The 20,236-nt window shown below is 34.2% G+C and overlaps 1 protein-coding gene across 3 annotated transcripts in view; it reads right to left on the bottom strand.

Annotated features, from left to right (window-relative positions):
• LOC150094093 (calcium/calmodulin-dependent protein kinase kinase 1-like) overlaps positions 1 to 20,236 on the bottom strand; it is a 349,079-nt gene that overhangs the window by 27,315 nt on the left and 301,528 nt on the right. For all 3 annotated transcript variants that reach the window (XM_090412062.1, XM_090412063.1, XM_090412064.1), the window contains 3 exons: positions 13,305 to 13,341; positions 4,492 to 4,513; positions 4,202 to 4,290 (listed from right to left, as the gene is read on the bottom strand). In XM_090412062.1, the coding sequence (XP_090268188.1) occupies positions 4,202 to 4,290; positions 4,492 to 4,513; positions 13,305 to 13,341 (148 nt within the window). The remainder of the gene's footprint in view (positions 1 to 4,201; positions 4,291 to 4,491; positions 4,514 to 13,304; positions 13,342 to 20,236) is intronic.

The following is a 20,236-nucleotide window of genomic DNA, read 5'->3' as shown; positions in this document are numbered from 1 at the left end:
GAGAAGAACTATTCAATGTGATCTTCAAAGCGATCCCTCCTGTCGATGTGTGGAAACAGTTCTTGAACTCCACTCTTTTTCCTACGTCGTTCAAAACGACGTTTTTAAGTGTATATTTTCAGTTTTTTGTCAACAGAATTCCGTGATAGATCGAACTTGTGGGGGGGGAGGGGTTAGGAAGCCTGGATGAGCATTATTTTTGCGCAAATACTCGTAGAAGGCAAAGTAAGTTCGTTCTCACGCAGAGACTGATCGCTATTGTTCATAAAAACCTCTTGGGTCACAGTTTGGCTTTACGATACATAAATTCTTTGCCAACGAATTCTTCCACATTAAAAAAAAAAACGAACCTGCTTTTCACGTTGATTTGTTGACCCCGCTTGTCGAGTTTTCTTGGTAGAGGCGCGGGCCTCTTTATTGTGCGAATTGCTGTTGATTTTAGAGTTTCGCAGTAACTTCGTGATTCATTATCAATAACATCTTTTGAGGTGTGTGTGTGTGGGGAGGGGGGGGGAAGCCCCTGTCGCTTTTTGACTGTACGATTCCATCGTCACATCAGTTTTACTTCTGCTGGTGAAAAATTTTTTTAACGAGCAGAAGACAAAGAATTATTTGTGTCTCTCCTGCAGCCATCGTAGACGAGGTTCGTTTGGGTCCACCCAATCAAAGACAATAACTCACCTATCTGGGCGAATGAGATTCCTGCCCAGGATGTTCGTCGTTAAAAATAATCTCGAATGAGTCCGAATTCACGAAAGAATATCTTAAACTATTCCCACTACTGGTCAGACTGCACATAAAACAAGTACTCCTCGCAATTAGCTCCCATTTTTTGTGTTTTTTCGAACTGCACCTCATCTCCTAAATTAAGCAACTTGAAGTTAAAAGCTGAATAGTGAACAGGTTACCTCGATCAGGAGAAAGTATTATCACTCGACGTAAGAAGCTCATTTCTAAATAATTAAGAAAGAAATTCCATTAATATTTTAAAATGGGGTAAATTCTTCTGTTTATAACACAAAAGATTGGCCGATGAGTTATTCTCAACATGAAAAATATTTTGATACGCTTTCCCAACAGATGCGAGAGTTGCTATCACTGTGTGCGCGCTCGCTCATTTCCCTCCAGAGAGTAACCCTACCAGGAGGTAATTTATTTTCACATGCATACTCCATTGCATACAATGCATATATTACACGTAGCTTCCAAGTACTGATTAACATTTGTATTTCCAATTTTGTATCAATATTCATATTAACATTATTGAAATAAAGAGCCAAAAGGCTTCGCTTCGGCGATGCAAAATTATTCAAATTAAGTGGATATTGAATTCAACATTATTTCAAAGCCAAATAAAGAAACTACAAGATTTTCATGCCGAATATAGAACTATAACAGTTTCGGCGGATCCAAGCGTAAGCCAACCTTTCATGACAGGGGCAACTCGTAGGAAAGGTGGAGTAAGCTCTGATCACTATCCTCAGTATTTCCCATAATGTAAAACACGTCTCCTAGCAAACATGTATGATGTTATACATTATGGGGAAGGGGGATCACTACTACTCAGATCGGTTCCGACCTTTGTTGATAATGTGACATAATGTTGGATTCAATATTCACTTAATTTGAAAAATTTCATATTTACATTTATATTTCTATATATGTAGAAAGTATTTTTACCTTGGGTATAATTATGTTAAAGATACCAAGCAATTTTAAACCTGGTTTTACTCCATTTTTCCCAAGTAAGCAAACAGACACAAATGTCAAGTTTGCGCCTGCAAGTGATGCAAGACTAGCTGATCCTACACGTAGTGCAAGAATCAGCTAGTCTTGCATCACTTGCAGGCGCAAACTTGACATTTGTGTCTGTTTGCTTACTTGTGAAAAATGGAGTAAAACCAGGTTTAAAATTGCTTGGTATCTTTAACATTTCTATATATATATATATATATATATATATATATATATATATGCACATATTCCGACCTTTACATCCATATTTATATTTTATATATATACATATATTTACACTATATTATTCACACAATATCAGTAATTTATGTTACATTAGGACGACTGGAAGTTGATCTTATTGGCAAATTTAATTAATTCTGAGTAATACTTTTCGATAAAGTCTCTGTTTTGACACTGGCCACTTGTCTCCATAAACGATGACGTGTTGTATTAGGGACATCCGAATGGAGTCCAGTAGCTGACAGTCTTAGAGTATCTGGTCAACAGTCTGTTGAAGATGTGGACTGCAGGTGCATGATGGTGTTCCAGGATTTGGAATCTGTGTAAGTAGTGTCTTAGTTTTCCATGTCCCGTTAGTGGCGTGGTTAAACCTGAAGAAATGGCGTGTTTTTTCAGTCTGCTTCTGATACTTGACAAAAAACTATTTTGTTGTTGATCCATTTTTTGATGTTTTCCATTCATCTTCCCACAAGTCTAGGCTTTCTCTTCTGCAAGTTTTTTTTATAGCAGATTTCCAGTACTTTTGTTTCTAGTTGCTTCTTTTGCTAGCGCTGATCCGTTCTCTCGTTTCCTGCTACCTCAATATGTGAGTTCACCCAGCAGAACTTGATTTCCCATCCCTCTAGAGTGAGATTCCAAACCAGATTTCTTGTCTGTTCTATTAATGCTATATGGTTGTTCTGTTTTTTTCTTTTTCTTGTGTGTGTTTCTCATGATTATTAGTAAGCAAGGTTTTGTTCAGTGTTTTTTTTTTATTGTTTCCTCCGTTTCTAAAAACAATTTTAGATGCATTTACAAGCGCAGGGCCTCTATTTGCTTCATCATGTCTGTCTGTACGTCTCTTCTCGTGAAAGAACTCGATGAGACGATTTTTATGAAGCTTAATATTCAATACTTAATATTTTGGTTGCCGACTGCCCGCATGTCCCATTTATATTGTTCCTGAGATATTTTGCATACTATATCTGCGAATATCTTTTTTCTTAAGTTTGTAGTTACTAAGATTTAACTGTATTAGGTAAGGTTTGAATTTTCGGAGGTTAGTCTTGCAGGCGACAAATGTTTCTGATGCTTAGTCGCCATCTCTAAATTACAATGGGCACGATGCGAAACTATATTAACGTATACATGTCATTCATGATTGACCAACCAAATACTTTGTTATTATTATTATAGTGCATCTTATGAGCTTGCTAATATGGTACATAATAATGGGTTACTAAAAAAAGCTTTCCAGTTGACAATAACCTGAACCCAAACGGATTACAGTGATGCAGTAGTCATTCGGGTATTCAATTTCATCACTTTTAATGTAATACGAGAATATCTGCAAAGATCTTGTTCTTTTCGGCTTCTTTACATTTGTTAGTAATCGATGCCTGAAGTATTTTTTTAGTATTTGTTTTTGAAAGCTTGATCGAAAAGCCTGCGACAGTTTTTATAAATATTAAATATCATTCTTTTTATATTGAAAAAGGAACTTCAATCGTTTGAGTTTTTTTTTAACCTCACGAGCTGAAAACGGAGAAGCAGGTTGTTGAGAAACTTCTTCGCACAATAATGAAAAAAATTCTGTTAAAAAACAGCAACACAAACGAAAAAATACTTCTTTATTAGGTTCGTCATATTCTAATTTGTGGTTGAAAGAGATGCAGGAAATTTGAAAGGAGAAAAGGAATCACATTTATAAGAAAGATGAAGGTATTAGCAATAATTTTCTCGTGGGATCCACTTTTTTAATCCAAGTAAGGAAAATGTTACTGCCTCATCCCAATGTTACAATCTGATTCTTCTGAAAAGTCTTAATGAAGGAGGAGAACAGAACTCTTCGTGTACATGTAATCGTGGGGAAAAAAGCATCATTTGATGCCTTTTTTCCCCACGATTACATGGGGAAAAAGGTTTTTGCTCGTGTTACAAGAGCAGAGCAAAAACTCCTTTTGCCACTCATCTGTAGGAAAGTTGAAGATTTCATATTTTGAAAAGATATGTTTATGAATATGGATGATATTGAAAAAGAAATAGAAGCTGTAGAAATGACAGCCTTTAGTTACTCCTTGTGTATGTGTGCGCGCTCACACACATACACACAAGATCAATCCATTGAATTAAATCTGTTAGTAGCAAGCAAAAAGTCCATGCTAAGTCAGGAAAGAAAGAAATTAACCCCGACCAATCTCTCATAACAAAACAATTATTGCGATAATTAAAGATTATTACTCACAGTATTCTATTCCCATGACCATATCTCGGAAGTACTGCCACGCTTGCATTTCTGGCAGCGGATTGTTGGTGGGGATTACCATCACGGGTCTGAAAATATAACGCAGGAATAAATTATAGAGCTATGTTTCAAAAATATATATATATATATATATATATATATATATATATATATATATATTAAGCTTCTTTTTATGTTTAAGCAACAAATAATTAAAAAACGAAATTCATGTACTATTTGTTTTGTTATTATGTTAATGTAAAGAAATGAAAGTCAATCAAAATACGCACCCTTTTTCCAAAAGCTCGAAAACTGTAATAAAAATACAAAAGTCTTAGCTTTATAAATAATAATTCTCGTATATCTGACATCATTTCTCAAAAGCATTAATATATTAAATTTCTTAGATAAATGTTTTAAAATCTTTTAAGTGGATAATTATCACCTGTGTAACAGTTTTTTTTTTTTCCCCTTCCTTCTTTAAGACACAACAGTAATAATATTGGGCGCGCAGACGTGCAAAGCAAACTCACATCAAGGACTTATTGTGTTTGGTCATACATTACGATATTAGATTATATTTTGATTTTTAATAATATAAAATATAATATAATATAATATAAAAAAATTTAATGATATAAAATCAGTGCGCATCGAATCTACAAACCGAGCAGCTCACTGTTCAAAACTTTTAATCCGATTATTTCTTCCCTTTTTTTAAAAAAATCGCTAACCCTTGCGTCCGTGCTTTAACCATCATTCGCTTTGGCATACGTTCTCCATAATGACAACAGGGATTTAAAATTCTCGAGCGCAGCAGTCCAACCTCGGTTTTCATGCAAAAGGTAAGCTCTAACAATGACTTCGAATCGCATAATGATGTCCCAGTGGACGCTGCATCCGTCTGAATTCAATTAAATGACACTCATCCTCTTGACAGACTCCGTAGGAAGGTCATCTAATTGTCCATCATGAAGTTTCATTTCATAAAAAAGAGGATATTTTTATTCTGAGAAAACGTGGAGAAAGCATCTGCGTGTCTATTAAAATATGGTAATAAATGATATTCCAGGACTATTTTTAGCACTATGCAAATATTGAACCACGCTTACTAATTTTAAGGATGTAGCGAAGAAAGAATTCATAATGTCAGCCAAACTCTCAGAGGTAACTCGTATCATTATAAGCAAATTGTTTGTACTAAGGGCTTCACGAAATGTCACTGATGGGTCCACCAAACACTCGACATCTTCCTAAATAGGAAAACTTCCTATTTATAAATAAATAAGAATATAAGAAGAACAGTTACAATCTTCATTTATTAAGCAAATACAATTGGATAGATTAAATTTTGGTTACTAGAATGGCCTGACCCTTTATATTCCGCATATTCTTCTGTTTTAAGTTAAAAGAAGCTGCATCTGTGGTTTGTAGACCAGGAAAATTCCATTCTAACTTTTTCCTACCCACGGTTTTAAATACTGTACTCGCACTATGAATTTTACACAAGTGGGATTTATGTTTTAAAAAAAAAACTGTATTCATAGTTTCTTGCTGTCTGATAAGAAATAATGGTCAGGCCATTAACAAAGGTACCAATGAAAAGCAAAACGTGCCGACTATTCAGACCGAGTTCGTTTTGCAATACTAAGGCTACTCAGGCCCAAAGTTTAGTCAGTTCGTTGGCTTAATACCGTGGGTAAGAAAAAGTTATAATGTGATTTTCCTGCTCTACAAACCATAGATGCAGCTTTTCAAGCCACAGGCAGGTTATGTTCTTATACAGGACAATGAAAACTATCTCCCACCGAAAGAGATTAACAAACTTGAATGTCTACAGGGTCGCGCCAACCCGAGGGTGCAAAGGGTGAACCGCACAGGGGCGACAATATTGACTTTAACACGACATTAACTAAGATAATATTAATAACCCTTACACTTTTGGATGTCAGACGGGCGGTCGATAAAAGTTTGCCACCGGGCGGCAAATACCCTTGACACGCTCCTGCCTGTAGACACATTTAACCACCTGTGCAGTTTCAGTTGTGACATTTTTGGGGGATTTGTTGATAAAGCTAAACGGAATACTGCATAACGTTGAAATTATTATTAAAAAAAAATAATGTTAAGTTTATATTTCATACATAGCGCCGTATTTAATAACTTTATCGAGTTCTTAAATATTGTTTTAAAATTTCCAAAAAAGGAGTAGCAAGCTGGATCTTCTTAAAAGGGTGCTGATGTATGATTTGCAAACAAGTCCGTCCGACCGTGATCTTGTTAACTTTCCTCTAGAGCAAGATTTCCCAAACTGTGTTCCGCGGAAGGTGAATAAGTGTTCTGCGAGAAGTTCTCCTGGAATTTGTCATTTTCTAAGCATTTTTCATGAATAAATATTTTATAGTGGAAATATTCTGAGGAGAATAAAATTCGTGAATATGTCGAAAAGCTCAGACCCAGAACGCCTAATAACATCTGTGTAGCAAATGTTAGTGACCAAGTCGTGTATTTTTAAACGTGGAAGTATTCATGAATTATTGTTAATTTTCACACATCGAAACCTTTCAACATTAGGGAAAGGGAATATCGCTGTTTATGACCAGTGATAAAAATTGCTGCAAACGGATTGTAACAATGGGCAGCGTGTCCTCTGTTCTCAAAACTGAAAGAAATAACATCTGTGTTGCAAATATTAGTGACCAATCAGCAAGGAAGTATAAAAAAAAATTTTTCCACTAAAAATGAACATCAAGGTAATCTGGATCCGGTTCTCAAATCTAGTAACACTGAATACTTTCTTCGCAAGTTCGTATTGTAGGGTGAAAGTTTTGAAACCGTAGTGCATTTTTTAAAAGTAATACCTACCGTTTTAACATGAATAAGAGACAAGGGACTTTCTTTAATTTTGGTATTAAGAAATTTCTTATTGAAGGTGTTTGTGACGCAACAGATAGTGAGTCATCCACCTCCAGCCTGCAAAGCAATCTCCAGGATGTACAAAAGGAGGGGAAAGTTACCAGCACACAGGAGAAAAAGTCTGCATTCACTCGTAAGTACTTTTAATAATGTTATAAATTTTTTGTGATCAGAATTGGATATGTCAATGAAAATCATCAAAAATTAATTTAATGATGCTTATGTTTAATTAATATTAATTAATAATAAAAAGGGGTGCTTAAGGGTCAAAGCTGTATAACTGAGAGGAGACCTCCACATAGCCTTTAAAGGAATGCGGAGAACCGACCAGGGCTTCTGACCTAATGTCCAATCCTCACCTTCTCGTGGAGCACCATGTTGGGTATCTACTTGGATACTGAACGAAAGAGGATGGGCTGGCAATTTGGGATTTAGCCGACCAAATTGTATTCTTATTGGTTAAACCAAAATAAAAAATGATGGTACAACATGACAAAATTTCATGCCGGCTGGGGCGTCGCCCGGTTAAACAAGGCCCCCCGTAGTTTTCGCCAGGGCGAACAGCGAAAAGTCAGCTACTGGAACAAATTTGAAAGCACACCCCAACTCAACATCACCAGAGTTAAAGATCGGTACTATTAATAAAAGAAGCCTGAATGGCAAAGAAATGGAGCTAGCTGAGGAATTAGATAAGTACCAGATCGACATAATAGGGATGACTGAAAAAAAAAAGACAAAAACTGGCGAGATCTTTCTGAGCAATAAATACAAAATGTTATATTCAGGAAATGACAATCAAGGAAAAAAAGGGGTAGCCATAGTATTCAACACAAAATACGAGGCTAATCTGGCAGGCAGTCTCAAGTAGAGTAATGTGGGCACATATGAGAATGGGGAACTGGACAATGAGACTTATTTGTGCCTATGGTCCCACAGAAGGTTCTACTAAGGTAGAAGTGGAGGAATTTTTTGAGGCTTTAGAAAAAGCAACTGACGCAATGAAAAAGGAAAAGTTGGTCCTTGTTGGAGATCTAAATAGCAGAGTAGGAAATGATTGTCAGACATACAAAAATATTTTGGGAAAATTTGGAGAAAAGAGCAAAGCTAATAATAATGGTAAATATCTGTTGGATTTCTGCTCAGGACATGGACTGGTTATTACTAACACCAATTTTCAACATAAAAATGTGCACAAATTCACATGGAGAGAACAGGCAGGGAATAAGAAAAGTCTCATTGACTATGTTATTGTTGATAGTGATGTTTTCTCCCTGGTGCAAGACATCAGAGTGTGCAGAGGATTTGAAATTGGAAGTAATCACTATTTAGTCTTGAGCAGGATAAAATTGAATTTCATATTGAAAAGAATAACATTAAGAAAGTTTTAAAGCGAATAAAAGTTGAGCAGCTCTCAGATGTGAACTGTAGACTAAAATACACAAAGATTCTTGAAGAAAAAATAAAAGAGTTTGAGAACAGGAATCAAACCTTGGAGATTCAGTGGCAAACTCTGAAGAAAACATTGATTGATTCTGCCAGAGAGGCACGTGGTGAGGTTGTCTGCAAGGATAAAAAAATCGGAACTCCCTGGTGGACACAGGAAGTTAAAGAGGCAGTGAAGGAAACGAAGAAAGCATATCAACAGTTCCTGTCAAATAAGTCAGCTTGTGCTCTTAGAGAATACAGATACAAATGCAAGAATGCTAAACACTGTGTAAAACTAGCTAAACAAAAGTCATGGGAGGACTTTGGCAAGAATATAGAAAATAAATATCAAGGAGGTGGCAAAATATTCTAGAGGTTGTTGAAGAAGCTTAGGAATGGAAGAAAGAGTGCTGTAAAAGGAATTAGAGATGATAAAGGTGAAATGAAAACAGGAGAAAAAGATATCCTTGAAGTATGGAGTAATTACTTTGAAAATCTGCTAAATGAAACAAGCAGTGATGACAGCACAGTGATAAAAAACACTGACCAGGCATGCAGTTAGAAATACATATCCATACTTGAAGTAGAAAAAGCCATCAAAGGCTTGAAATGTGGAAAGGCAGCAGAAGTAGATGATATTCGACCAGAAATGCTGAAGTATGGTGGTATAAAAGTCTTACAGTGGCTGCACTGCATAGTTCAGAAAGCCTGGACAGAGGGACGAATTCCCGATGATTGGAGTAGAGCTCTCATAGTACCCATATATAAAAAGGGAAATAAAACTTAATGTGAGAATTACAGAGGTATTTCCCTACTGAGTGTTCCTGCCAAGATATATGCAAGTATACTTGAGAAACGGTTGAGAAGAATTGTGGAAGAAAAGCTTGGTGAAGAACAAGCTGGATTCAGGCCAAATAGAGGCTATCAGGATCAGATCTTCACTTACGACAAATAGTCGAGAAAGCATGGGAATATAACAAAGATCTGTATTTAAGTTTTGTCGATTTGGAAAAGGCATATGACAAGGTGCCAAGAGAGAAGCTATTCAATACGCTGCAGTTATATGGTGTTAATGGGGCATTATATCAAGCAATACTTAGTGTTTATTTGAGTTCTAAGTCAGCAGTTAGAATTGAAGGAAGTACAGGAAGATGGTTTAATGTTAAATCTGGTGTGAGACAAGGATGTACATTATCCCTTCTGTTATTCATTATCTATATGGATCACATTATGAAGGAATGTGGTATTAAACCTGATATCAAAATTGGAGATGTTAATTTCAGCTCTCTGCTTTGTGCGGATGATGTTATACTTCTAAATAAATTCGCTACAAGTCTGCAAGATTCTCTGACTAAATTGAATAGCTGTTGTAATAGATATGGTATGAAGGTCAGCAATAAAAAAACAATGAAAATAGGCAGAATCATTGAAAATGTCAACTGTGTTGTGAATGGGGAACCTGTGGAACAAGTAAAACATTTCAGCTATTTAGGCACGATTTTTACTGAAGATGGTAAATTAAATATAGAAATAGACAACAGAATCAACAAAGCTGGTATGATAGGAAGTCAGTTGAATAAATTCATATGGAATAAGAGAGAAATTAGTCGGAACACTAAATTAGCTGTATACAAGACAGTGTTCAAACCAGTTTTAACTTATGGATCTGAGAGCTGGGTCAGAAGTAAAACACTTGACCAAAGACTAGAGACCGCAGATATGAGTCCTGAGAAAGATTATAAGTGTGAACAGATGGCATCAATGGCAATATCATATTAAAAATGAGGATATTAGGAAAGAACTTGACATTGTCAACATCCGGGAGTGTGTTAGCAGAGCTAATCTCAGGTGGTATGGTCACTTAAACAGAATGGGCGAAGAAAGATTAGCACAACAAGTGTTCTCTGCTAGGTTGGCAGGAAAATGACCCAGAGGAAGACCAAGATATAGGTGGATTGATACGGTACAAAGTGCCTTAGACGATAGAAATATAAGATCTGATAATGTTGGAGTCTTGACAAGTAACAGCCTGATTTGGAGGAAAATTGTAGATTGGAAGTTAGGAATGATGTAATTTTTTCATGTAGTACTATCATATCCTCTACACCCCTTGAGGGTACATGGCAGGAATTTGATGATGATGATAAAAAATCAGCTAAATTAACAATTAATTAATACATTACAAAATAACTTCCGTGAGAATTTCAGGATTTGCGAAGTGTTTCATTGTCGGAAAAGTTTGGGAAACGCTGCTCTAGAATAATGGAAGCTTCAAAAATGGTACAAAGGAATCAAACTAGGAAAGCTGTAGATATTAAGTACACCATAATTGAGAAAGAGATATGGGAACAGAAATTTCTTTAACACATACAAAGGAATCGATAATTCTTTATCGAAACAGGGATAAGCAAAAATAAGTATATTTCCGTAAGCAACATGCGAAGAGCTTACGTTAAATTCATAGCAGTTAAGCAATGTATTTAATCTCGACTCTTTGCATAAGTCCAAATAGGGAAATCACGAAGTATTTCTTCTCCCCACCCCTTCATCAGAAAGGCCGTCTTAATAATTGCTAGGAGGAGGCGGGAGGGTAAACATTTCGAATTAGCAGTAAAATACATAGCGACCTTCCTGCCAGTTATGGTTTTTCCCGAACAAATGAATTTCAGATAAATATTGTGGTGTGCAACAGAAAATTCCGTCACTATCCTCGACCACTTCCGATTAATATTTCCCATGAAATCAATGGGAAGAAATTGCTTGTGAAGTTAGGTTACTGTCTTTCCGTATAGACATTCTCCTCGCTCTGCATGCTTGTCATATTCGATTACGATCCATTTGTGAAGCACAATTACAGTCACGTGGCTTTCTTCTACAACAGATGATGCACAAACATTGTTATGTGAATGCTGTTCTTCCCATCTCTTCCCCGTAACTGCATTTATGTATATATTTTTCATTGTTCGGTGCGAAGTAGTGAAACAAAACACAAAATAATAAAAAAAAAACTGTTTACAAATTTGCGAATTTTAATTGCAATGAGATGCATGAAACAAAACGCTTTCACATACCCACACACAAAATGTGAGTAAACGCAGAGACAAACCGTTATGTAACTAGAATATACTGACAAATAGCAAGCAAAAACGCCCTCATACAGAATATTATAAAATTAAACATCGAAGATTAAAATTCTAAAGAGCGAATGTTTAATTTAGCCTCCACGATAATTATTTTTGGGTCTAAAATTATATTTTCTTTCACTGCATGTAATCAAATACCCTCGAATTCTGCTTTCTTTTAAACGGAATGTGACAAGCCTGTAATATATATTATCTACCAAAATCGATACTCTGCCCTTTTATTTAGCAGGATATCATATTTGAGTCGTTGTTTAATATTACTTTGTCGTGGTTTGCTGTAATCCCACCATTATCTTTGAGGAATGTTTCAACAGGAGTAAATGCCATTAGAACGAGTCTTTCCGAGTGACTTGAATTGTGGCATATTCGGATGGAGAGAGAGTCAAATCTCTAAAGATTTGTGCTACTTGGTCAATACAGATAAAGTTTTTTTGTTTATGTTCAATTATTGTTAAACTTTGGTAACAATATTGTTAAAGCATTTGTTTATGTTCATCGGTTGATGTCTGAATTTTGATTTTTCTCCGAGTATTTCAGTTTCCTACTCGACAAAATGGATAGAGTGTAAATTAATGCCATAGCATTAATCATGGAGTATCTAATATGGCGCTTCCGTAGCGCAATTGGAAAAACAGCGAAACATCTTCGATTGGAAAACACTATTTGTTGAGTAGGAAACTGAAATACTTGGAGAAAAATAATCAAAATTCAGACGTGGAACAGGATTTTCCTTTGCCTAAATCAACCGATGAACGTCGTGATGAGAGAAATCTTTATGTGGACTTTTTCAATTGAAGGTGAGTTAGCTGATCTCAATACGGGGATAGAAATTGGGCTTTTCATCCGGCTTATAGGCAAATCGACCATGATAATACACAAAATTTACAGAAAAAAAAAAAAAACTGTTGGTAGTGGTAGATGGCGTTGATGGTAGTAGAGTCGTATTGTAATTGGATGTTTATGCTAAATGCCATTTAACATAATATTAAAAATTTGCAGAGAAAACATCGACTTCGTGTACGACTCAAAGAGGAATACATGAGGAGCGCACGCTTTCTTTTCACTCGGGTGATATCGTTGTCGTGCTGAATAAATGTGATTTTGATATTCCGTTATAGATTTTTTTTTTTTTTTTGTATACTTGCGTAAATATTTTCTTTTTAATCTACTAACACAACCATTTATTTTTATTAAATGTTCAATGAATTAATTTACTATTTCCAAAATAAAATTTCGCAAAAACCAAATAATTAATTTTCGATTGTTGCACCAAAACCAAAACTTTCATCTCAGTTTATTCCTTTTCATATTCGAGTAAACATTTTACTAATGATAAAATCAATTATTTAATTTTAATTAAGTAATTTAAGACAATGAAAATAAAAGTAATAAATCTGCCAAAAATATAAACGATACAAAAAAAAAAAAATCTTTATATTGCTTATATCTACACTTTCATAAACAGCTTCTAAAAAACATTTCTAACAGCATGATTGTGACCGACATTACCAGCCTAAACACAAATAAATAAAAACAGAGTAAAATTATGCTCGCTGGACACGTGGTGGAGTTAATGGTTGTTGATTGTTGTAAACGATACAATAAGATATGTCGCTTACCCATGAACAAGTTGTCCTCGTCCGGGTCATCTAGCACCTGCAAAAAATAAAATAAAATAAATAAATACCCGAGTTCCATAATAAATAAGGCAGTACAGTATTCTATAGAACGACTTTTTATGGGAAGGAAAATCACGTGATGCTGATTTTCATTTCCCTAATGACAGGAGTATAAAAATTATCCACCACTTCTTTCAAAGATAAAAATTTAAAAATTTTTATCTTAAATTATAAAACTGAACTAAGAAATAAGAAAGGTACCGTGTTTCCTATACTGTTCTAAATTTATTTTTTTTATGTAAAAAAAAAATAATAAAGCAGCAGTTTAATCTCTCAAAGGAACAGATGAACAACCAGTGTGTGTGCGGTGCTAAAATCATGAAAAGTCAAAATAATCTTTCCTCTAAACAGTGGATGCTTTTAATATTGATAATCAATTCAGTATTACTATTGCCTTTTAATATATTTTAAAGGAATTCAAAATAATTTGAAATTATAAATATATTCTAATGATAAAAATAATACATTTACTTGAATACGATGTCCGAATAATATGCTTATATTTATAAACAAGAAAAAAGTGCTTTACGAAGCACCCCAAGAGGTTCAATTTGGCAGGATTTCTGTAGATTTTACAGGTCTCAATTATACAATAAATAGAAAAGTTGAGTGCAAAATTTCTGATGAGGATAGAGATGAACGTTTCCAGAATATTCCGCGGATATATAAAAATATTTAATCTCATTAGTTAGGATTGAGTAACGGATTAACAACAAATTAGGATCGTCTTTGGAAGGGGGCGCAAAACGCATCGATTAAATTAATAGCTTCCAAACTTCATGTGAATGCGCCACCCCCAACATCCCTCAAGCTTAGGAACATTTTCATTGCAGTTTTTTTTTTCCTGTTAAATAATTTTTACGAATAATTCACGACTTCACAAATAAATGAATTATTAAATTAATTTATTTTATTGCCAGTTTAAGACATACTTTGAATAATATAATGATTAATAATAATCACATTTATCACTTACATATTTAAAAATATATTAATATTTAAGTTTATTTTTCAAGTCCGAAATTCTCAAATCATGGTGTTTTCAAAATACAAATTCGCACACACGACGGAGACTAATGCGTGTAACGAGAATGTTAGTAAAAGAATTTTACCAGCAATTTATAGCATTTTGCTATTGCAAAATGCATCTTTATCAATATTTCTATTTAAAATGAAGTATTATTCATATTACTGAGGTAAAGGGCCAAAAGGCTTAATTTGTATAATTTTGCATCGCCGAAGTAAAGCCTTTTGGCTCTTTACCTCAGTAATTTCTTGGTGCACCTTTTGGCAACTCGCATGGTAAAGAATAACTTCTGCATCACTTCAACCTCAATATTTACATCTAGGTCTACCTATTCACTGATGAGACCTCAACAAAGGTCGAAACCGGTCTGGGTAGTGACCCTCCCTCCATAAGGTATAGTGTCATACATCTCCGTACGGAGATGTGCTTTACATTATGGAAAATACTAAGGATAGTGATCAGAACTTACTCCACCTTTACTACGAGTTGCCCCAAGGCGTTGGCTTACGCCTTGGGTCCGCCGAAACTTTTATAGTTTCTATATATTCCGCATGAAACTCTTAGAGTTCCTATCTTAGAGTTTCTATATTCGGCTTGGAAATAATGTTGGATTCAATATCCACTTAATTTGTAGAACATTATTCATATTATTCACTTAGGTATAAATGCTTAAAATTAAAAAAATGTAAGCTTTTTTTTAATTTTAAGAACTTACACCGAAGCTTTTAAATTTTAAATCATTAAAATTAATTTAAAAAAATTAAAACTGAAGTATCTTTATACATATTACTGCAGCCTCATATTTTGCGCATATCTGAAAAAAATAAAGCTGTTTATTTTAGGAATTAAAGATTAATTCCCATAATACATATAGATACATTCAATTTAGTAATATAAATCATATACATATTTTTGGAAATTAAAATTCTGGCTAATATACATTCTCTAGAACAGGGTTTCCCAAACTGTGTTCTGCGGAAAGTGAATAAGTGTTCGGTGAAAAAAATACCAAAACTGATGAGCCTAGAATGGTTTTAAATGCTATGACAAGTTGAAACAGGTTTGAAAATCAGGCACTCATTTTGAGTGCGAATTGTGCTATTAAGGCCAGCGTGCATCAAGCAGTTAATAAAGAATTTCCCAAAGATGAATCTGGCCGCAAGTTTTCCGATTCATACTATTATCGAACTTTAGCAAATGGAGAAAAACTTTTACGAGGTTATTTAGTTTATTCAGAATCGCGAAATTCGGTTTTCTGTTATTATTGTAAAACATTTGAGCCATATACTAAAAATACACGAGAGAAGTTCCGCGCACATTAAAAACTGTTCAAAATACAGCGAACTTAAAATGTCGTTGATTAAGAAATGCATTACTGATTGCACACAACAAAGATTATACGAAACTGAGAAAAAATATTGGCAATCTGTTATAGAACGGTTAATCTACATAATACAATATTTATCAAGACAGTGTACACTTTTAGAGGTTCTTCACAAAAACATTTTGAAAATGATAACGGAATTTTTAAAAGTTAGTAGAAACTGTCTCGAAATTTGATTCGATAATGGCAGAACACTTGCATCGCATCCAAACATCACAAAAAAGGAACATTGCTCATTATTTAGGTGATAAAATACAAAATGAAATCATCCGTATAATTTCTGAAGCTATAAAACAAAATATTTTAGAAATGGTTGAAGAGGCGAAATATTATTCATTAATTCTTGACACTACTCCGGATATAAGCCACACAGAATAATTATCTATTGTTATTAGATTTGTTATTCAAAATAAAGATACATATATAGCAGAAATTCATGAACATTTTTTGGGTTTTCAATCTGTAGAAGATACCACTGGGCAAGGACTATTTCAATTTATAAAAAAGAATTTAAAATTATTGAATATTAACATTTCGGATTTACGCGGCCAAGCTTATGATAACGGTTCAAATATGCGAGGCAAACATAATGGACTGCAGAAAAAAATCCTTGAAATAAATTCAAGGGCTTTTTTTTTTATTCCGTGTGGTGCTCATTCATTAAATTTGGTAGTTAATGATGCAGCTAAGATATCCTGTGAAACTGTAAATTTTTTTGGGGTAATACAGGAATTATATAATTATTTTTCAATATCTGTGAAACGTTGGGCTATATTAAAAAAACATATTCGTGTTTTAAATTTGAAACCACTTTCTGCTAATAGGTGGGAGAGTAGAGGCAATAAAGCCACTTAAAAATAATATCAAGGAAATTTACCAGGCTCTTTTTGATATTACAGAAGATGAAACTAATGATATCGACTCTAGAGTTCAGGCAGACAACTTTATTTCAAAGATTTATTCGTTTAAATTTATTTGCTCTGTTCATGTTTGGTACGAAATCTTAAATCTCGTAAATGTTGCAAGCAAAATAATGCAGAACCCGACATTTGATATAGGAAAAATTACAGAAAACCTTGATTATGTTATACAAGAATTAAATACTCGCCGAAAAGTCCAATATTTTGAAAATATTATTAGAACTGCAAAAGAAGTAGCAAGCAATCTTAATATTGATCCTATTTTTCCAGACATTCGCAAAAGAACAAAAACAAAAGTGTTTGGTTACAAAGCATCAGATGAGACAATGCATGATCCTAAACAAAATTTTAAAATAATTTTTTTCTTTGCGATTTTAGACACGACAATAATTTCAGTCACGGAAAGATTCATATTCTTAAAACAACATAGCGAAGACTTTAAAGTTATAATAAGAGACATTAGCAAATTAAAAGATTGGTGCGATGAAGATTTAATAAAACATTGTAAAGATTTGTACTTAAAACTGAGTGACAATCAAGATTCCGACAATCGCGATATTGATGGTATGACTTTATTTGAGGAATTAAAAACTTTGCAATGTTTTATTAAAAAAGAGTCGGCTCCTCAGGATGTTTTAAATTATATATACGAAAATAAATTAACCGACACGTTTCCGAATACTGCGATTGTGATGCGTATTTATTTAACATTACCAATATCCGTAGCATCAGGGGAAAGAAGTTTTTCAAAACTGAAACTAATAAAAAAATATTTGCGGTCAACAATGTCTGGAGAGCGTCTAACGGATTTATCAGTTATATCAATTGAAAATAATATTATGGATTCATTAGACATTAAAGATATTATTAAAAATTTTGTGGCGGCCCAAGCAAGACGGATAAATATGTAAAATAAATCTATATTTATACTAATTGTTTTATAGTTAAAAGCATGAATCCAAATTATCTTCGTTATGTAATATTTCTTTTTATATTAAAATAAAAGTAATTTTTGTTTATTTATATATATATATATATATATTCTGTTGTATTTATATATTAAGGATTAAAAATTTCTTATTTATGAATTTCAGTGATTACAATGTTCTACTACTGTTAAATAAAATTTATTTTTATGTATGCGTATAAACTGTTTTGTACTTTTAACAAAATAAAATTTTTCGCAAAACTTTTTCATGGAAACTTATTTTATGGGGGCGCTGAAAAACGTTTTGCACAAGAGCGCCTCCTACCCACGGCGCGGCACTGTATATAGTGGAACCATATCATCCTGACTTCTACTGGTCGGTGTCCTCCGCATCATTGTCATAATCAGTTGTGCTGTCTTCACGATTCTAGCAATTTGTTCCTGAAATTTTAGGTGCTAATCCACAATCGCTCACAGATCCCTCATGTCCCCTTCCTCCAATATATTGCCACCATTTGTATACTCTGCATCCCATTTCTTCTTCCCAAATTTTAAAACGCTACTCTTGCAACTTTGACCTGTTAGCCCCAATCGTTTCCCATGTAATCGGCGCATTAAAGTCCTCTCGCACAGCCACGACTTCATCCCTCGTTGTATTCCTCAACTTTGCATCATCCGCTGACAACTGAATATTACCATTCGGATCCAAATTTTAACTTAAAACGTTTAATTTACTTCATGAATAAATGATTTATTCATGATATTCATGAATAAATGTCAGAGAGACGCTGTAAGTAATGTACGTGACTACGAGAGGCAACGTTCACAGCACTCTGCTGCAAATTATGTGATCGAAGTTATTCAGATATTCTTCGTGTCTGCTTGACATTAATTCACGCTTCCTAAAGGACATTCTCCGCAGCTTGGAAAAACGCTGGATAAAATATTGCAAAAGATAAAACAAATAAATATAGACTACTGAAATGAATAATATTACACACTCTGAATTAGTTCTCATCTCACTAACCGATTCTGCTATTAAATATATTTTTCTCACTAGATGGCGCCATAATAGTTTGTACCTTTTATTGAGTATTTATATGCGAGAGAGACAAAGTAAAGAAAAGTCATGCTTCAAGTGCAAGGCATTATATATATATATATATATATATATATATATATATACAGGGTGTTCGGGATAAATTTGACATATTTATAATTAATTATATTTTTCCGTAAGTTACATGTATTAACACACACTTCTCTTCATTTAAAAGTTTGGACCCTTCTTCATTCATATACAAGATGTCAGAAAGGATGGACAGCTGGAACCCACCTGAATCATGGAAGAGAATAACTTGTATCATGATGATTCGTGCCCGCCATCAAAATAAGGATATTACGACTGCTGCCCAATGCTCCCTGAATACAGTAAAAACAATCAGGCATGAACTAGAGACTTGCAATGGTGACTACGAGGATGTAGCAAGAAGAAAGATCCCTAGCAGACGATCTGATTGCGTTCGTACAGCAGAATTCCTCGCAAATCTGCAGGAACCGGATGTTGAAGAACCCTGGCATTGGAATTCGGGCTTTGTTCGTGGAGTTGCTAACTGTAGTCAAGCCCTGGATAACAAGGGTAGCCAATGGTAGGCCGTATGCATGGCAGCAGGATTCGGCCCCTTGCCACACCTCTGGGAAAAGTCAAAAATGGTTGTCTGAAAATTTCTACGACTTCACCAGTCCAAATGTTTGGCCTCCAAACTCCCCAGACCTTAACCCCATGGATTATTTTGTATGGGGCGCAGTTGAAAAAGACACCAATCGCACTTCCAGTAATACAAAAGCCCAGTTAATGGATAAAATTAAAACAGTTTTTGCGGCCCTTCCCAGGGAGACTGTAGCATCAGCTTGTTCGAGGTTCCAAAGCAGAATTGAAGCTGTGATCGATGCTAATGGTGGTTATTTTGAGTAAATCTTGTTGATAGTATTGTAATTAACTCTGCCTGTAATGTTTTTTTGTCAATTCATTAAATTTAATAGATACAAAGAAGATTTTCTTTTTCCTTACGAAACTGTCAAATTTATCCCGAACACCCTGTATATATATATTATATTTATATATTTCCTAATATTATTAATTATAATATTATAATATGTCCTAATATTATTAAATGTCTGAATTTAGAAGAATAAATTTTTGTTCGACTAAACTACATCAAAGCAGCGGAATAAGTTCAGATATTTCTAAAAACTTTGGCTTTTAGACGCATTTTGGTCAGCAATTAGCTTTCTGCGGATGGTCTATAATAGATAAATAAATTATAATTCAAAATAAATATCTTTAAATCACTATTTTAAAGTTAAATTTTTGTCCATTGAATACTTTTTTTTAATTTTTCTCGCTCCTCCTCTGACATCGTCCCTGGATGCCGCTAATGTGAGCAGTGCCAAATTAACTGGAAGTAGGAAATAAATTTTATTCAATTTCTGAAGTGCCGTTCAATTGTAATGGCATGGGAAATCGACAGCTAATCTCAATAAAATGATATGAGCATTCGCCAACCTAGTTTTAATCCCATCATGGGTATGAATGTTTTAGGAATGTCTGTA

Source organism: Typopeltis vanoorti, chromosome 22, assembly GCF_054136105.1.
Source record: "Typopeltis vanoorti isolate ZY-2024b chromosome 22, IOZ_Tvanoo_1.0, whole genome shotgun sequence".
Lineage (NCBI taxonomy): Eukaryota > Metazoa > Arthropoda > Arachnida > Uropygi > Thelyphonidae > Typopeltis > Typopeltis vanoorti.
This window is presented reverse-complemented; position numbering and strand designations above follow the sequence as displayed.